The following is a 16059-nucleotide window of genomic DNA, read 5'->3' as shown; positions in this document are numbered from 1 at the left end:
TATGTTAATTTTCATCACTGAGAAATTGTTTTTCTTTTGAGTGCTCTCATTTTACAATGAAAACTGAGAGATGGGCTTGCAACAAAAACCTGTAACTCTACAATAATTTTGAAGACAGAGTGGAATTGAACACCACACCCTTCCAATCATTAGGCCTGCTTGCCAGGAGGAATGATACCTCCTCTCTTGAACCCACACATTGTTCTGAAGGTTCTCCCAACGCCCCAGAGCCAATTTTGGGGAGTGCGGAGGGGGAAGAGAGGGTGGAAAGCCTGGTTGTGCAGTAGAAGTCATTGCACAGGGCTTCTACTCACAGGGCAGGTTAGGTGAGTCCCACCCACAGGGTTATTACTAAATATCCAACTAAGTTTTACTGACAGTAGGCCTACTGAAAGTAATGGACCCAAGTTAGCCATGCTCAATAGGCCTACTGTGAGTAGCAATAGCATTGAATGGAACCCAAAAGTTTGTATTTTGGGGAACCCAAGATCCAGAACACAACCCACAGTTTTCATTTTGTTTAAATCACAGTGTGGTCATAGATATAGATTATGCATTTTTAAAATTTATTTTGTTAAGGATAGGGCCAAGTAAAAATGCTTTCCCTATGCAGGAAAAATTCTTTACATGATGGCAACAGAGCTGGTGAGACTGCTCTTGCATTTAAGGCTTTCTAAAGCGGCAGAGAAGTGGCAACCTAAAATGATTAAGATACCTTCGATCTGTGGATTTGGTTGGGAGGCACTGTGAGCCACTAACTAAATCAACACAATCCATTCTATTTGCTACCTAAACATTTCTTACTGCAACATTGCTATAAATGCAGCACTATCTACAAGTGTTATCAGCACAGAAAGAAACTGCTTTTCTCCAGTATTATTTATTCAGTATCACGGCTGAAGTTCTAGTGAATTATGAAATTATTTGTCCGTGAAACTTCAAACGTTTCAACTGTAGCAGACATTTTATTTTAGTTGTCTGCGGTGGCTGTTTGGCTACTTGATGATACACTGCCCTCTAGAGGCTGTTATACAGAAAGGAAAATGGGGAAAAAACCCACCTCAACACAGGATTTATAGGCTAAGTCTGTGTTGTGCCCTAAGCAGGTGAGCTTTTACCATTGCTTTATTTACTTTCAAGCCTGTCAAGTTTCTAACAGCACGCTGGCTATTCTCCATGTTTCCCCCTCGACACCACCAGCTGAAAACGCAAGGTCACATCCTGCTTCTCTAATAATACACACACTTTTTTCTAATTTCTCAATAAATTAGTAAACTATTGACAGATCAAGTGCAGAGCAGAAATTATCTAAATACATATTGTATCTCTCTAAAAGGTTCAAACTTGGTAAATAGGTGTAATCACAAGAAACTATGAAGGTAAAACCACCCAAAGAAATCAGTTGTATGGGTGATATACAAATGCAATAAATAATATAAAAACAAACCATCAACAGAGACAAGAAGGGAAAAGAAAGCGACCACTTTCATGCACTGCTTTGAGTTCCCAGAGTCTGGTGAGCTGCTTTGGAAATGAGATGCTGGACTAGATCAAGCAAGTCACTTAGGCTCTTAACAGAAAGATGAACAAGAGAAAGCAATAAGCATTTTCCATTCCACCTTTTGTTTGGCCAAATACATCTATAACTCCTGAATCAGTAGAAGTTCTAAACATAAAAGGAAGAGGTAACAGGTAACCCACTTACACTATGTCCCCACAAAATTCTAAATTAAAATCTGAAGCAAACAATTGCTGTGAAAGAATCACAACTCTATGACAAATGAACTTTCATTCACTATTAGAATCAGAGCTCCCTCTTGTGGCCTAAATGTTAGCTAACTACAAAGCAATTTTAAAGGGCAATGATTTCCGAATAAGAAATCACTGAACAGAGTAGGTCTGGTTTACCAACTTTCCAGTAACTCCAGTAATTTTGACAGCACAGTAGTACAATATACCTTCAGGATATAACATACAGTTTTCAAATAAAATAATTTGTAGTTACAGTAATTGTTAGAAGAAAATAACTGGCTGCGCCAACAGCAGGGACCTGCTCAAGCCTTAGGCTATTTAATACTTCTTAACTTCTGAGGGCTGCAAATTAGGTTTATAATTATTTCATATTATTGCTTAGTCAAGCTCTTCCTGCTTCAAATCCAGGGCTATACAAAGTGCTTTATGCTAAAATACAAGCACCACAGCTCAAACTACAAGAAGAATTAAATCAATTAATTACAAACAATAGTCCAAAGGTAAAACAAACACACAAAGCACAGCAGAATCTCAGAGCAAAACATACTCAAAAGTAACAAAAACAAAAAATTATACAGAGCTACAGTAAGCCTGAGTTAGCCCCTGAAGATGGTCCTTCCTGTTTCAAATGGCGAGTTTTTCTCCTTTTCTCAGTTACTGATAGAAATTTAGCCACTATCAGTGACACCTTTTATTTTACTTATGTTCCATTGTTGTAATAAATTGATTGACTGACTTACCAAAGGGAACTGAGGCACAGCTCACCTTGGGCAGGCCCTGTGATGCCCACTAGCTCAGAGGAAGACTTTGAGGGGGATCAGGAATCATCAGGGAAGTCTCAAGTATTAAAAGGAAATGCTCAGAAAAATCTCTCTGTGGGTTTCTGAATACAGTATTCAGTTTTAATGCTTGAAGTGCACAAATTATTTGAAGCAAAGTACTTCCGAATATCGCAAACCTGGAAGTGACTGTTCCGGTTTGCAAACTATTTTTGGAAGCCAAACGTCCAACGGGGCTTCTGTGGCTTCTGATTGGCTGCAGGAACTTCCTGCAGCCAATCAGAAGCCGCACTTTGGTTTCCGAATGTATTGGAAGTCGAACGGACTTCCGGAAAAGATTCCGTTCGACTTCCAAGCTACGACTGTATAGTAACAGAGGATCACGTAAAACCAGTTGCTCACAAATTCACAAAAGTATATTTAAGAAGCAATTTTGTAGCAAGAGTCGGTAGGTTCCGAGCTCAGCTAGGCCTACGTTGGCTCAAGTCCTCAACTAGCCAATGGAGCCAAGGTTGGCAAAACTTAAGCTGCCCCTGAAAAAGGGGTGGGGGAGGACCAGGGTGGGGGAATTTAGACAGATCCTAAGCTCGTTCAGCTCAGTCATGTGACCTGGCAACCCAGCATAAGTGAAGCCAGCAAAAAAAAAAAGGGGGGGGTCGACGGTCAGTTGGTTAGTTAGAACTCAAACACTACTTTAAAGGCTCCCCCACACTTTGTCAGCCTTAGGCCAATTCAGCCAGTGCTAGCCCCACGCCTGAACGGAGTTTGGATCTGGTGGATTTGACATGGGCTTAACTTCTGCTGAGCTTGCTTTGCGCCAGCTTCTTGTGTACAGTCAAATGCCTCCATTTTGGAATGTTTCCGCTCCCCAATGCCAAAAACTCGGATGCAAATGCTCCGGTTTTTGAACATTTTTTGGAAGCTAAACGTCTGAAGCAGCTTCCACTTGAACAGTGCCTTGGCTGTCTAACATTTTGGAAGCCGAATGAGCTTCTGGAACAGATTGTGTTCGACAACCAAGGTTTGACTATATAGGATTGACCTCGACAACTGGGAGACTGGAGAAAGAAAACTACTTGCACTTATTGCTAAACATGTCTGAGGTAACCAAGTAACTCCTCTAAGTTAGTTAGCATTATACTTCCTACTTAGCTTCCAAGGCTACACACGCTGTGATCCACCAAGAGACAGCCAGTAGCGAACAGCAACCTCCAAGCTGAAGGCAACTTCTTTTTTGTTCAGTCCCAGTCAGGTAGCAAAAACAAGAAGTACATTATGTTACTGGTAAACCACAGTGTGTGGCTACTAGGCTTGGCAAGTAATGCAGGCCAGTGGTACTAAAAATCTTCACTGTGGATTAGACATGAGACAGAAATTGCCCACAAGGAACCCATTTACTTTGAAAGTGTTCAGTTGCCCCAGCTGCAAAGCCCATATTTGCTTGCATCCTGATTAAAATGTACAAAATTCACAGACCTGAGGGCAGGACATTGACTTTTATGGCCTATTCAGCTACACAATGAATTTCTGAAAGATGATTATATATGCTTACCTGTGGATTCCAAGTGGGATCCAGTTTCTTCACAGTAGCGACGTACTCTCGAATAGCCTGCTCTGGACTTGTATCACCCAATGCTTTCCAAGCTTCCCTAGGACACAGACGTAAGGAAAGAAGATCCACTACTCAGTAGAGGTTAATGTGTTTATCTCTGGATTTCCCATGTTCAATTCAATACCCTGGTCAGGCTTATATACCATCTTTTTCGCCCTATAGGACGCACTTTTCCCACTCCAAAAATGAAGGGGAAATGTGTGTGCGTCCTATGGGGCGTATGCAGGCTTTCGCTGAAGCCTGGAGAGCAAGAGGGGTCGGTACGCACCGTCCCCTCTCGCTCTCCAGGCTTCAGGAAGCTATCCGCAAGCCTTGCAAGCCCGGCGGGAGGTTCCACGGGCTCGCAAGGCTTGCAGGCAGCAGCCTGCAGCCCACAAGCTCGGGGGACAGTGAGGAGGCGCAGCGCCGCCACCCCGCTATTCCCCGACCTGATCTGGAGGCTGGCGGGGGGGAGAAGCAAGCTTGCTTCTCCCCATCGCCAGCCCCACAAGCTCGGGGGAGTGTGCTGCCCCACAGAGGCTAGGGAGGCTGCGCAAACCTGGGGGGAAATAAAAAAATTTTCCTTGATTGCCCCCCCCCCAAAAAAACTAGGTGCTTCCTAAGGGCCGGTGCGTCCTATAGGGCGAATAATGCGGTACTTAATTTCACATCCATAATTAATCCATTATAATAACCATCACTGCCTTAATTAGATTGGGGCAACCTTCTAAGTCACTCTTTGAACGCAGGGATTCATAGAAAGAGGTTTGGTGGTTCCACAAAGGAGAGCTGCTGAAATCATTATTTGAGCGACTTTTTTAAAAAGATCCATAGTGAGCTTTTCTTCTCTCTCACAATGGTGGTGAAGTAGTCACCTATGCAGCCGGTACCTGATTCAGATGCTAGTCATTTGACACTGACATGCAAAAATAGTTTCATCCACTGACTGGTCAAATATTGGTCACATTAATATAAATTTAAAGCAAATTTATAACAAAATTGTTTAGCTCCACAGTGAAATACTCAGGAAACGTTTTTTCATCCATAGAGAGAATATAAGCTCACTATGGATCTTAGTTTTTTTTAACATCTTAAAATTAGATCTTAATATACTGCTACTGCAACCAAGAGAGACATACTAATTAAAAACAACTGTTTATATATAAAGCAAAATTGTTCTGAATGACTGTAATTATTATATCTATGTATATTTGTCTTTGCACGCCAATTATTTATAGTGCAAAAATAGTAACTGAACAGTGTTAAAGAAAAATAACATTTTATTGGCTTTTACTCTATTTAAATGTTTTAGATGAGTTTTAAAAATTAATACACATAGCAGTTATAAATGCAGTTTTGTTTACAGCCAGTAGTGCTACCAACATTTCTAATTATCACTTTGGAATATTAATTTATCCTGTCTGTAAGTGTTCAGATGTATGATAAAAAGAGCACAATTTCCCCAAGAAGTACTTCTCCAGCTCAGAAAGAATGCAAAACAGGCTTCTGCACATGCACTGTTAGTGCCCCTCTAAATTTAATCTATTTCATTTAAGTCCTGGGCATTAATCACAGTTCAGACATGGCTCTTTAAAATCCCCCAAAAGCTGTTTTTCAAGGCTCCAGGTAGTGCAGATTTTTATAAGGCTCCATGGGGTAGTGACCTGCAGGGCATAACAGGGAAATCCTGAGCCGTTTGAGAATGTGAGCCGCACAATCCTTGAGTTTGTTACCGTACACATTTTTTAAATTGGAAAATGAGGAGGGGAGCAAAAAATAAAAATGCATTCCCAAGAGTCATTCAGTAATTAACACAAAAATGGTAGCACCCTCTAAATAAAATTATCTAATGGACTGGGAAATAGAAATTATGAGGTATTTCCACTTACCATTTCTGCTTTCCTTCAAAGTCGAAAAACCCAGGTTTGGGAGTGTTGCAGCTACCACATTTGACCTAAAGATAGAATGGGGAACAGTGCTGGGATAAGTGCTAAAGAAATGATGGTGTATTTTTGTCTTTATGGACTTGCTAACAAAATACAGTGGTACCTCGGGTTACATACGCTTCAGATTACATATGCTTCAGGTTACAGACTCCGCTAACCCAGAAATAGTACCTTGGGTTAAGAACTTTGCTTCAGAATGAGAACAGAAATCGTGCTCCGGCGGCGCGGCAGCAGCGGGAGGCCCCATTAGCTAAAGTGGTGCTTCAGGTTAAGAACAGTTTCAGGTTAAGAACAGACCTCCAGAATGAATTAAGTTCTTAACCCGAGGTTCCATTGTAATGTGACTTTAGCTTTTAATTTTTTCTAAGAACATATAAATTGTTTTCCCAAGTTCGCCAAATGAAGACACAACAGAAATAAATTCGTAAGTTCAAGGTTCTTCAGAGTGAGAGGCACATTTATATAACCCAGGCCTGGTGATATTCTGCAAGAAGTGGTGAAGACGGAGAAATACTCAGGGCTGGAACATACAATTCTGCAAAGCACATCAAAAAGCACCAAATGTGGTACTAGCCACAATTCTGCTCTGTTCTTATTTTTTAAATAAATTTTCTAGCTCTTGAAACTAGGGGAACAATGCATGTTATCTCAAAAGCAGCTCACTAACATTTTCCATGGTTAGTGGTTTAGGGGCAAAGTTTCTGGCCCCTCCCCATCACTAGAAAACTTTAATACAAAAAATAAAAATAAAGGCTAGGTTTTACACCAGTATGATAATGCAAACTCTGCAAATTACCAGCGTCTTGGGTTGAGGGAAGTATGGTTTGAGAAGAGGCCGCAGACATCCTGAGAACTGTGACCTCTTCTAGACCATCTCTCAACCTTTGAAACTTTAGTGGCTGTGCCAATTTGCACTATCACCTGTTAGTAAAATAAAATATATTTTAAATAAAGTACACACAGGCCTTCCTATAGAGTAGATGTATCAACAATTAAAAAAAAAACCCATTAGAACAAGCGCCTATAGTTCCAGGAAAGGAATTCCTTGCTAGATAACAGCCAACAAAGTGTTCATTCAAGCAACCATGTCTACCGGCATCACATCCGTCTAGAACTCTTACAGGTAAGCTGGGGACTGCAAAACCCCAACAAGCCACATCATTATCTTAACTCTTAGGAAAAAACATTTTAGAAATCAGCTGAGCAACTCTTGTCAGGTCTGTTCACACAGTCAGACTCTGAAATGACCTCCAGTAAGTGGAAAAGTTAAGTAGGTGTTTATGCTATTTATCTTGAACTGCTTAAGTAAGCAGTGTCTTAACAAAGTGCTCAGCTGTTACTGACATCTTTTTATAGGGGCTGTTCTCTCCTAAATCACAGTTTGTAGAGAAAAGAAACAGACGTGAGGAAAAACACAAATGCTGCACTAGGGACAGTGGACTGACCTGAGTAAGCACCTTTTATTCAATGGAGGTACTAGTCTCTGCTAAAGCAATATTTTATCAGTCTTTTATGCAGATTATATGATTAAATTGAGAGAAAGAATGTTGAAGAGTAAAGTCTTGCCTTAAATCAGTAACGATAGAAATCTAAAGCTATCAAGGCTTCTTCTTGTATTAGTTGATTATGCAAACACTGATTCCTGGAGTCCCCAAGTGGTGCCCACAAACACCCTCCTTGCACCTGTTGTAGCCCCCTGCCCCTCCTCAATTTTATAATTTTAAGAACATTTTTCAGGGTTTATTTTAACCTTTAGCTGCCTTGAAAGTGAAGTGAAGGCATTCAGTCATTCACCCTTTCCCCAGAATGCAGAGTCTCACTGAGCCCAGAGGTAGTCTTCAGAGGAAAGAAGAGGGTGCAGCTGGAACTCTAAAGGTAAAGGGACCCCTGACCCCTGGTCCAGTCGTGACCGACTCTGGGGTTGCACGCTGATCTCGCTTTATTGGCCGAGGGAGCCGGCCTACAGCTTCTGGGTCATGTGGCCAGCATGACTAATCCGCTTCTGGTGAACCAAAGCAGCGCACAGAAACGCCGTTTACCTTCCCACCAGAGTGGTACCTATTTATCTACTTGCACTTGACGTGCAAGCAACGGGAGCTCACCCCGTCGTGGGGATTCAAACCGCCAACCTTCTGATCGGCAAGTCCTAGGCTCTGTGGTTTAATCCACAGCGCCACCCGTCTCCAGCTGGAACTCTACCTTCTCTTTAAAAACAAAACAAAAGCAAAGCAGGCCCTGCTGCTGCCTAAGTTAGGAGGCATGGGGAAAGATAGGGGTGGTGTTTTGCCTTGGGGGGGGGTGCAGGTGCATTTTCCCTGCTTTTTTGTATTTCTAAAATGAAGATGCTTTGTTTGGGGCTGGGGTCCCCGCCTTTTGGGGTTGCTTGGGGGGATTTTGCTCATTTCATTGAATGCACTCATATACACATGTTGAATGTGGTTGTGCTGATTTCCTCAAATCAAAACAGATTCTATAAGCCCAGGATACAAACTCTAGAAGCCCATTTGTTATTAATACAGTACCACCATGTACGTACTTGAATGATAGGGTTTTTTTAACAGCGCAACAGCAGTTTGCATTGCCATGCCAAATACGAGAAAAGTTCTTCCGAAATGAGGCAGTGGGCAGTTGCCATCATACTGTAATAGGAAGGGTGGCGCTGTGGGTAAAACTTCAGCGCCTAGGACTTGCCGATCGCATGGTCGGTGGTTCGAATCCCCGCGGCGGGGTGCGCTCCTGTTGCTCGGTCCCAGCGCCTGCCAACCTAGCAGTTCGAAAGCACCCCCGGGTGCAAGTAGATAAATAGGGACCGCTTACTAGGGGGAAGGTAAACGGCGTTTCCGTGTGCTGCGCTGGCTCGCCACAGCAGCTTTGTCATGCTGGCCACGTGACCCGGAAGTGTCTGCGGACAGCGCTGGCTCCCGGCCTCTAGAGTGAGATGAGCGCACAACCCTAGAGTCTGTCAAGACTGGCCCGTACGGGCAGGGGTACCTTTACCTTTACCTTAATGGCATATAATTCAGGTGTCTGCACTGAGGCTGATGTACTTTACATTTTTGGAGCATATATGCCCATACTTCACCAGACAATGATTGTTGTATCCCATAAAGTCAATGAGGCAGTCAAACACCGCTTGCAGACTACTGACCAGAATTAGCCTTTCAGAACCTCTCACCAGCCCATTTCCAAACAAAACTCAAATTGCAAGTTTTAAAGCCCTTGATATCTTGAAACAGTATCTGCAGTCCAACCTGCGTGAACCTGCTCAGCTGTTGAGATCATCCTCAACATTGCCCCAATTCTGGAGGCTTGATGGGTGATCAACAGCTTTTTCATTTGTGGTACTTATCTTACGAAATGCTGTTCCCAGAAAGGCTCACCTGACACCTACTCTTATGTCTTTCTGGTGTCAGGTAAAAAATCTATTCAAGTCTGTTTAATCAGTTGACTCTGGTTTTTAGTCACTACAGGCATTTGTTACAATTTACTGAAATGTTGTCTGTTTTAATTTAACTCTTTTATTCGTCTTCCTGTGTGTCTAGTTTATAAGCTGCCCTGAAAATGGAAATATTGAAGAGCACAGTATAATTTTTTTACTTTTCGCCCAGGTGTGATTCTTTGCTAAATACTGAGTTATTTGCTTTTCTCCCGTTAAACCAGCATTGTCAACCTTCCATACGATATAGACACAATCATTCTGACAAAGAACAAATGTTAAGCGTATCCTACAAATCTGAGGCTGGACAACACAATTTAATGGGAAGGGAGTGACTACTTGATTAACAAGTTATTCATGCCACTTACCAAGGCTAGAAAAGTCCTGTGGACCTCAGATGTGCAGTGCGATCCTAAGATTTGCTCAGCAATAAGCCTCAATGAGGCTTACTTCCTATTAAGTCTGATGGGGCTCATTTCCTATTAAGTGTGCTTAGACCTGCAACCTCAGAGGCAGGAAATGAGGAATTTAAATTTTTTCATACTTACACATGAGGGTCATATCACTGCAGGATTGTTTTACACAATAAAATGAATAAGGGCTCTGAGACGTATTTTGTTTTTATCAAATAATCAATAAAACTTAATTTTTAAAATATATCAGATGACATTGTAACATAAGAGGGTACAATTTTAACTATTCTCATTGATGTGTGTGTTATTTCAGGCTCAAAGAGACCTTAGAACTGTACAAAAATAAATAAATAAAAATTGTAAAAAAAATTACTTCAAAATCAATTTATTTTATAACTGCAAAAAACACCCTTCTTATTTTTAAAAACATAACTACATGGTTAGCCTATTCTACAACAAAAGTATGAAACGTGTTAGTTGTGGTTTGTGTGCTATGGCTTATCGAACCTACTGGGAATAAAATGACAAAAAATCACTTTGAATGGTCAGTGACCCTTTTCTGTGGCACTTAAGACCATTTTTATACCTTATTTTGAAAGAGACCACAATTAGCTTTATTCTGATACCAAAATAAGACCAATCGGTTGAAAAATAAGCAAAACAGAAGGTTTTTTTCTACACTGACACAGAAATTCCATTACCCTAATTGCACAAAAATCGAAATTTTCAAAAAAATTCTCCTGTGCCCAATTTTGGACCAAAAAAATCTTAAAATATTATAGGTATTAAAATATTATAAAATATTATAGGTAAAATCTCATAGGTATCGACACATAAAAATTTTTTTGACGAAAATCTGAATTGTGCGTGAGAGCACATGGCACCAGGAGATTTGGTGTGGAATGACCCAAGGTTCACACCTAAGGACTTTAAATTCTGCCTATAGCCACAAGGATGAATGTATAAAATAGTAAAAGGCAGTCTAACAAAGCTGACAAGTGCTCGAGGGCACTTCATTCATTTCTAGGCTTCACTGCTTCCCATCCCAGTTGGGCTGGCTTCAGACATTTGTTTTCAATGTTTTTTTCCCCTCCCCACATCTCCACACTATGCAAAGAGGCAAAACTCTAAAACAGGGTATCACACCATTTACCAACAGGCTTTGGGTTTATTGTGCCTGGAAAACAAAATCCATTGCTGCATATGAACAGATTTCTTCATTCAGAGCCACAACGTGTTGTAGAAATACTGCATTTTCAGGCAAAACTGCTAACTTTCGTACCAGATAAAATGCAATACTTTCTTCAAAGAGAGCACTTTTTTGCTGCATAGATTGTAATCACACAAATGCTGTGGACACCAGTGTATTCTCACAGTCAGTGCAGTATAATAATCATAATGATGCTGATGATTTATTTATATGCCACCCATCTGACTGGTTTGCTCTAGCCACTCTGGGCAGCTTCCAACAAATTACAAAACCACAGCAAAGTATCAAACATTAAAAACTTCCCTACACAGGAATGCCTTCAGATGTTTTCTAAAATTCAGATAGTTGTTTGTTTCTTGACATCTGACAGCAGGGCGTTCCACAGGGCAAGCACGACTCCTGAGAAGGCCCTTTGCCTGGTTCCCTATAGCCTCACTTCTCACAGTGAGGGAACTGCCAGAAGTTTCTTCCCCTGATACTCTCACCATGGAGAGGGGGAAGCACAGCTGAGGCACAAGCCCTGGCTGAATACTCAGATAGATGGTCTTACCTCCTCACAAACACTTACTATGCATGCAGCAGTTCAAGAACGGTGCACTCCAGTTCCTGCCTATCACTTGCTACTCCCATCTGTCACTTTGTTCTCCAGAGGCCTCTCTTCCACAGGTACAGGTTTTATCCCACAGCTTATTCATTGCAGGCTAAGAGGGAGACTCTCCTCATGACCAGCAGCAAAGCCTAGGATGCTCCTGGCTGTCCCTCTGGGTTAACAACCTACTTGCTCCATGCAGGTTTCTGTACTCTTGCAAGCTCCATCACAGTTATGCAAGAGGAGGTGTTCCTGACCTGGAGCTGGTCCCACATGGAAACCTACATGCTACCTTGTTATCAGTCACTGTCCAAGTTTCAACGGCCATGCTAGGGTGACCTAACTCTGCACTTGTGGCTTTTAAGGATCTGCTCCATGCCAGACAATAATCCATAAAAGGTGCTGACAGCATTACATGATTTGTTGCTGGGAACCGATATATAGCAATCCCTTCCCCAAATATATTCTGCCCAATACAATCAGCTAGCCATAGTATTGCGAGGACGCAAGCAGAAAACTTCATGGGCTCAAGGGCACTGCCCCTTCCTCTGCTCACTCAGGTACCCTGTACTGTATGGAAGCAGGCTTCTCAGGGTGCCCAAGTGAGATGGGTGCCATGGTAAAGGCATATGAGGCAAAAATGGGGAGTGTGATAAGGATAGGCAATGAGGCCTCATGGGATACTACTGGACAGGGCTCAACCTATCAGACAAAATAGCAGTGGAGAATGGATTAGTCATATAGGTTATCAGGAAGAGGGGTCAGGCAAAAGGGTTGTGTTAGCCCAGCCTTCCCCCGCTCAGTACCTTCAGATGTTTTGGACTACAACTCCCAGCAGTGTGGTCAATGGCCGGGGTGATGGAGTTGTGATCCAAAACATCTGGAGGGTACCAGGTTGGGGAAGGCTGGGTTAGCCCACACATGGGCCAAACTATGTGAGAGCTGGACCATAAAGAAGGCTGATCTCCAAAGAATTGATGCTTTTGAATTCTGGTGCTGGAGGAGACTCTTGAGAGTCCCATGGACTGCAAGAAGATCAAGCCTATCCATTCTGAAGGAAATCAGCCCTGAGTGCTCACTGGAAGGACAGATCCTGAAGCTGAGGCTCCAATACTTTGGCCACCTCATGAGAAGACTCCCTGGAAAAGACCCTGTTGTTGGGAAAGATGGAGGGCAGAAGGAGAAGGGGACGGCAGAGGACGAGATGGTTGGATAGTGTTCTCGTAGCTACCAACATGAGTTTGACCAAACTGCGTGAGGCAGTGGAAGACAGGAGTGCCTGGCGTGCTCTGGTCCATGGGGTCACGAAGAGTTGGACACGACTAAACAACAACAACAACATGGCTCCCTGCAGCACTCATTCTGATCGTCTCATGTGCAGGTTAAGGGGTTATATCTTGGATTTGAACTTGGAAATTTATGCAAGTAAAACATTCCACCAAGTTACGGCTCCTCTCACAGCTCCTCTGCTCTCTGATGGGGGACAGAGGAGAGGCACAGATTTCCCATAGGTGTGGATGATTCCTGTCTGGTGCTGTGGCTGTGTGTAAGTAGAAGTGTCTTGTGGGTTTGAATCCCAGGAGCGACTTTTCTTTTGTTACTGACATTTTTAAGTTACTTTGGCATGCGTGCAAGAGATGGATGGAGCTATATTCATGGGGTATGAATTACCACTTGTGTTTTCCGGCCCTCTGCACTATGGAGTGAGCCACTGGAGGCTGCTCTTGTTGGATGTTCTGACCTGTTTAGGAAGAGTATTTTCTTCCTGAATGGCTCTTGAACCTTTATCCCAGGGAGTCTGTGCACTCTCAACAGACGTCTTGTCCAAGCAGCTACGTGAATGATCTGCTAAGTTTCTTCTTTTTCTTCCCACTTGTGTGGGTTGTGCTTAGAAGAACAGTGATTGTGACAACATAATTTAAATGGGGATTTAAACTCATATCTAGAGAGATGTCTGTGGACTGGCTCTGATGGAGTGGGTGTGATTGGGCGTTGTCTTGCATATTGCATTTGATGCAATATACTGTGTGTGGTGTAAGTTCATTGACTACCTCATCCCCTGCTGAAAATAACAGAGCAATCCTAACCAGGCAGATATACTGGTCTTTTTCCTGGATAAACTAAGCTACAATGAACTCCTTGTGGCTGGGGCAGGAGCAGCATAAACCTCCACTTTCTGCCTTCCACTGACTCCCACAGGGTGAATTTTAGTTACAATTGCATTTTTTGGTGGTGTAAGTTACACCAAACTCTACGGACAAGACCAGTGAATGGAGGGAGATGGGATGCAGCACAACTTTCTTTATCCTACCACCCTCTTCTTTGGCCATTTTGCACCAGTGTAACTTCCACCAGCAGGGCTTTTCTTCTGCCAGTAGATACAATGGGGTAAGCAACTTACATCAGCTGAAGGCCAACTCAGCCAGGAAGTGGGAAGATACACCACATGCACACCTGGGGGAGAGGACTGCACCATAAGCCTTAAAACATGTATCTGAACTGAATGCACATTCTCCCTATATTTAACTCTCTCTGCCTCTTCTTCCCCTGCAACCTTCATTGGTGGGTACTTGTGTTTCTACTCCCGAGAAGCTTGCAATCTTTCCTTCCTTTCTCCAGAAAGTGCCATGCACTTTAGAGTGGCTAAATAGGCTACAGTGAGAAAAATAATAATGGGGTGGGTAGCGCAAGAAAAGGCTAAGATAGTTAGTCGTAGGTTTATAGTTCTAGCTATGACAAACCACAGGCTAAGGTCAATGCTGCACACACCCGCCCTATGAAACTCTCAAGTAGGCCAAGCCCAACAGCTTTCCCACGCTGGCTTCGCAAGGCCGTCCTATCTAACAGGCCAACCCACGGAGATGATGGTGACGACGACGACGACGACCCTATCTTCATTTCTATAACACGTTCTGTTTTTAAGCAAAAAATTAATAAACTCTCCAAGCAGTTTACACCCTTCATTAAAACATCAAACAATCCAGAATAAAACACCATTCGCAGAACATAAAGCAACACATTCGAAGCAGGACCGTTAACAGGAGAATAAGGCATTTTCAAAGACATCTATTACGCCGTTTTGCCAAAGTGGAACCTCCAACTACGGAGGTGAGATGAATGAATGGGCAAATTCAGTTCATTTGGATATGCAGAAAATATTAAAAAAATAAATTTAAGAAAGCGCAGAAAGAGGAGGAGGGAAAGTCAAGTTTTGAAATGTTAAAACGATTATAGAATGATTGAAATATATAAAACTGAAAACCATAATACATACAGTGGTACCTTGGGTTAAGTACTTAATTTGTTCCAGAGGTCCGTTCTTAACCTGAAGCACCACTTTAGATCATGGGGCCTCCCGCTGGGGCACGATTTCTGTTCTTAACCTGAAGCACTATTTCTGGGTTAGCGGAGTGGGTTACCTGAAGGTACCACTGTAAACAAAATTAATAATAAGCGGACCCTCCACGCTCAGGGGCAGCGTACCTCTCCTCTGAACACAGGGGAAGGGCAGGAGGGCGAGGGGCTCTTCCTCTCCGGGTGGTGGGTTCGAGAGCCCCACACCGGGGCGGGGTTGGACTAGATGACCCCCGGGGGTCCCTGGGCGGTTCTATGAGAGGCTGTGTGTGGGGAAGGAGGGCCGGGCCCGAGAGGCGCCTCACCTGCTTGTACCTGGCGTACAGGTAGAGCAGCTGCTCCCGGCTGGCCGACCCCGCCAGCGCCGGCACCCGCTGCGCCGCCCGCTCGAACTGCTCCATCGGCGGAGGCGACGACGAGCGGCTCCCGGAGTCCGAGACCGGCGACTCCCTCAGCCCCGCCGCCGCCGCCGCCGCCCGGCCGCCCTCACCCTCGTCCGCCGAGCTGGGGTCGTCGCCGCCGCCTCCCCACTCGCCCGCCGCCCCGTTGGCCGGGAACAAGGAGGCCATGACCCGCCCGGCCGCCGCCGCCGCCGCCTCCTCAGCGCCTCAGCCGCCTCAGTCAGTCCATCCTCCTCCCGCCTCACAGCCAGGCCCCGCCCACTCCCGCTCGCGCCCAACGGCCGAAGCCACGCCCAGACACCCCCGCGCGTGCGTCTCACGCGGACGCCCAGGTGAGGCGCCCAGCCACCGCGCACGCGCGGGTCCGGGGCACGTAGAGATACGCAAAGAGCTTTTGAATAAGTCCGAATGAACCCCCGGAACGTTCCTTTCCAGCCTCAACATTTCCTCTCCCCGGGTCACTTTACGCCGATGCGCCGGCTCCACGCCGGGGAAGTATTATCCTCTTGCTAGGAAGAGAGTGGGGGAAAACTCTACCATGCTATGAGTCTATGGTTCCGCGAACTCAGTTGCGGGCTTTGAGGCCTA

General features: G+C 44.0%; 1 protein-coding gene across 1 annotated transcript in view; it reads right to left on the bottom strand.

The window, feature by feature from the left end:
- Positions 1-15654, bottom strand: part of ACBD6 (acyl-CoA binding domain containing 6) — a 93686-nt gene extending 78032 nt beyond the window's left edge. Inside the window, exons 1-3 of the mRNA XM_081915170.1 lie at positions 15376-15654; positions 6012-6076; positions 4084-4180 (exon numbers count right to left, since the gene is read on the bottom strand). Coding sequence (XP_081771296.1) covers positions 4084-4180; positions 6012-6076; positions 15376-15639 — 426 coding nt within the window. The 5' untranslated portion in view covers positions 15640-15654. The remainder of the gene's footprint in view (positions 1-4083; positions 4181-6011; positions 6077-15375) is intronic.
- Between the last annotated feature and the right edge of the window lie 405 nt (positions 15655-16059).

Source organism: Podarcis melisellensis (genome assembly GCF_964234715.1).
Source record: "Podarcis melisellensis genome assembly, chromosome: 6".
Lineage (NCBI taxonomy): Eukaryota > Metazoa > Chordata > Lepidosauria > Squamata > Lacertidae > Podarcis > Podarcis melisellensis.
The sequence above is the reverse complement of the archived record's forward strand: the minus strand, read 5'-3'. Positions and strand labels throughout refer to the sequence as shown.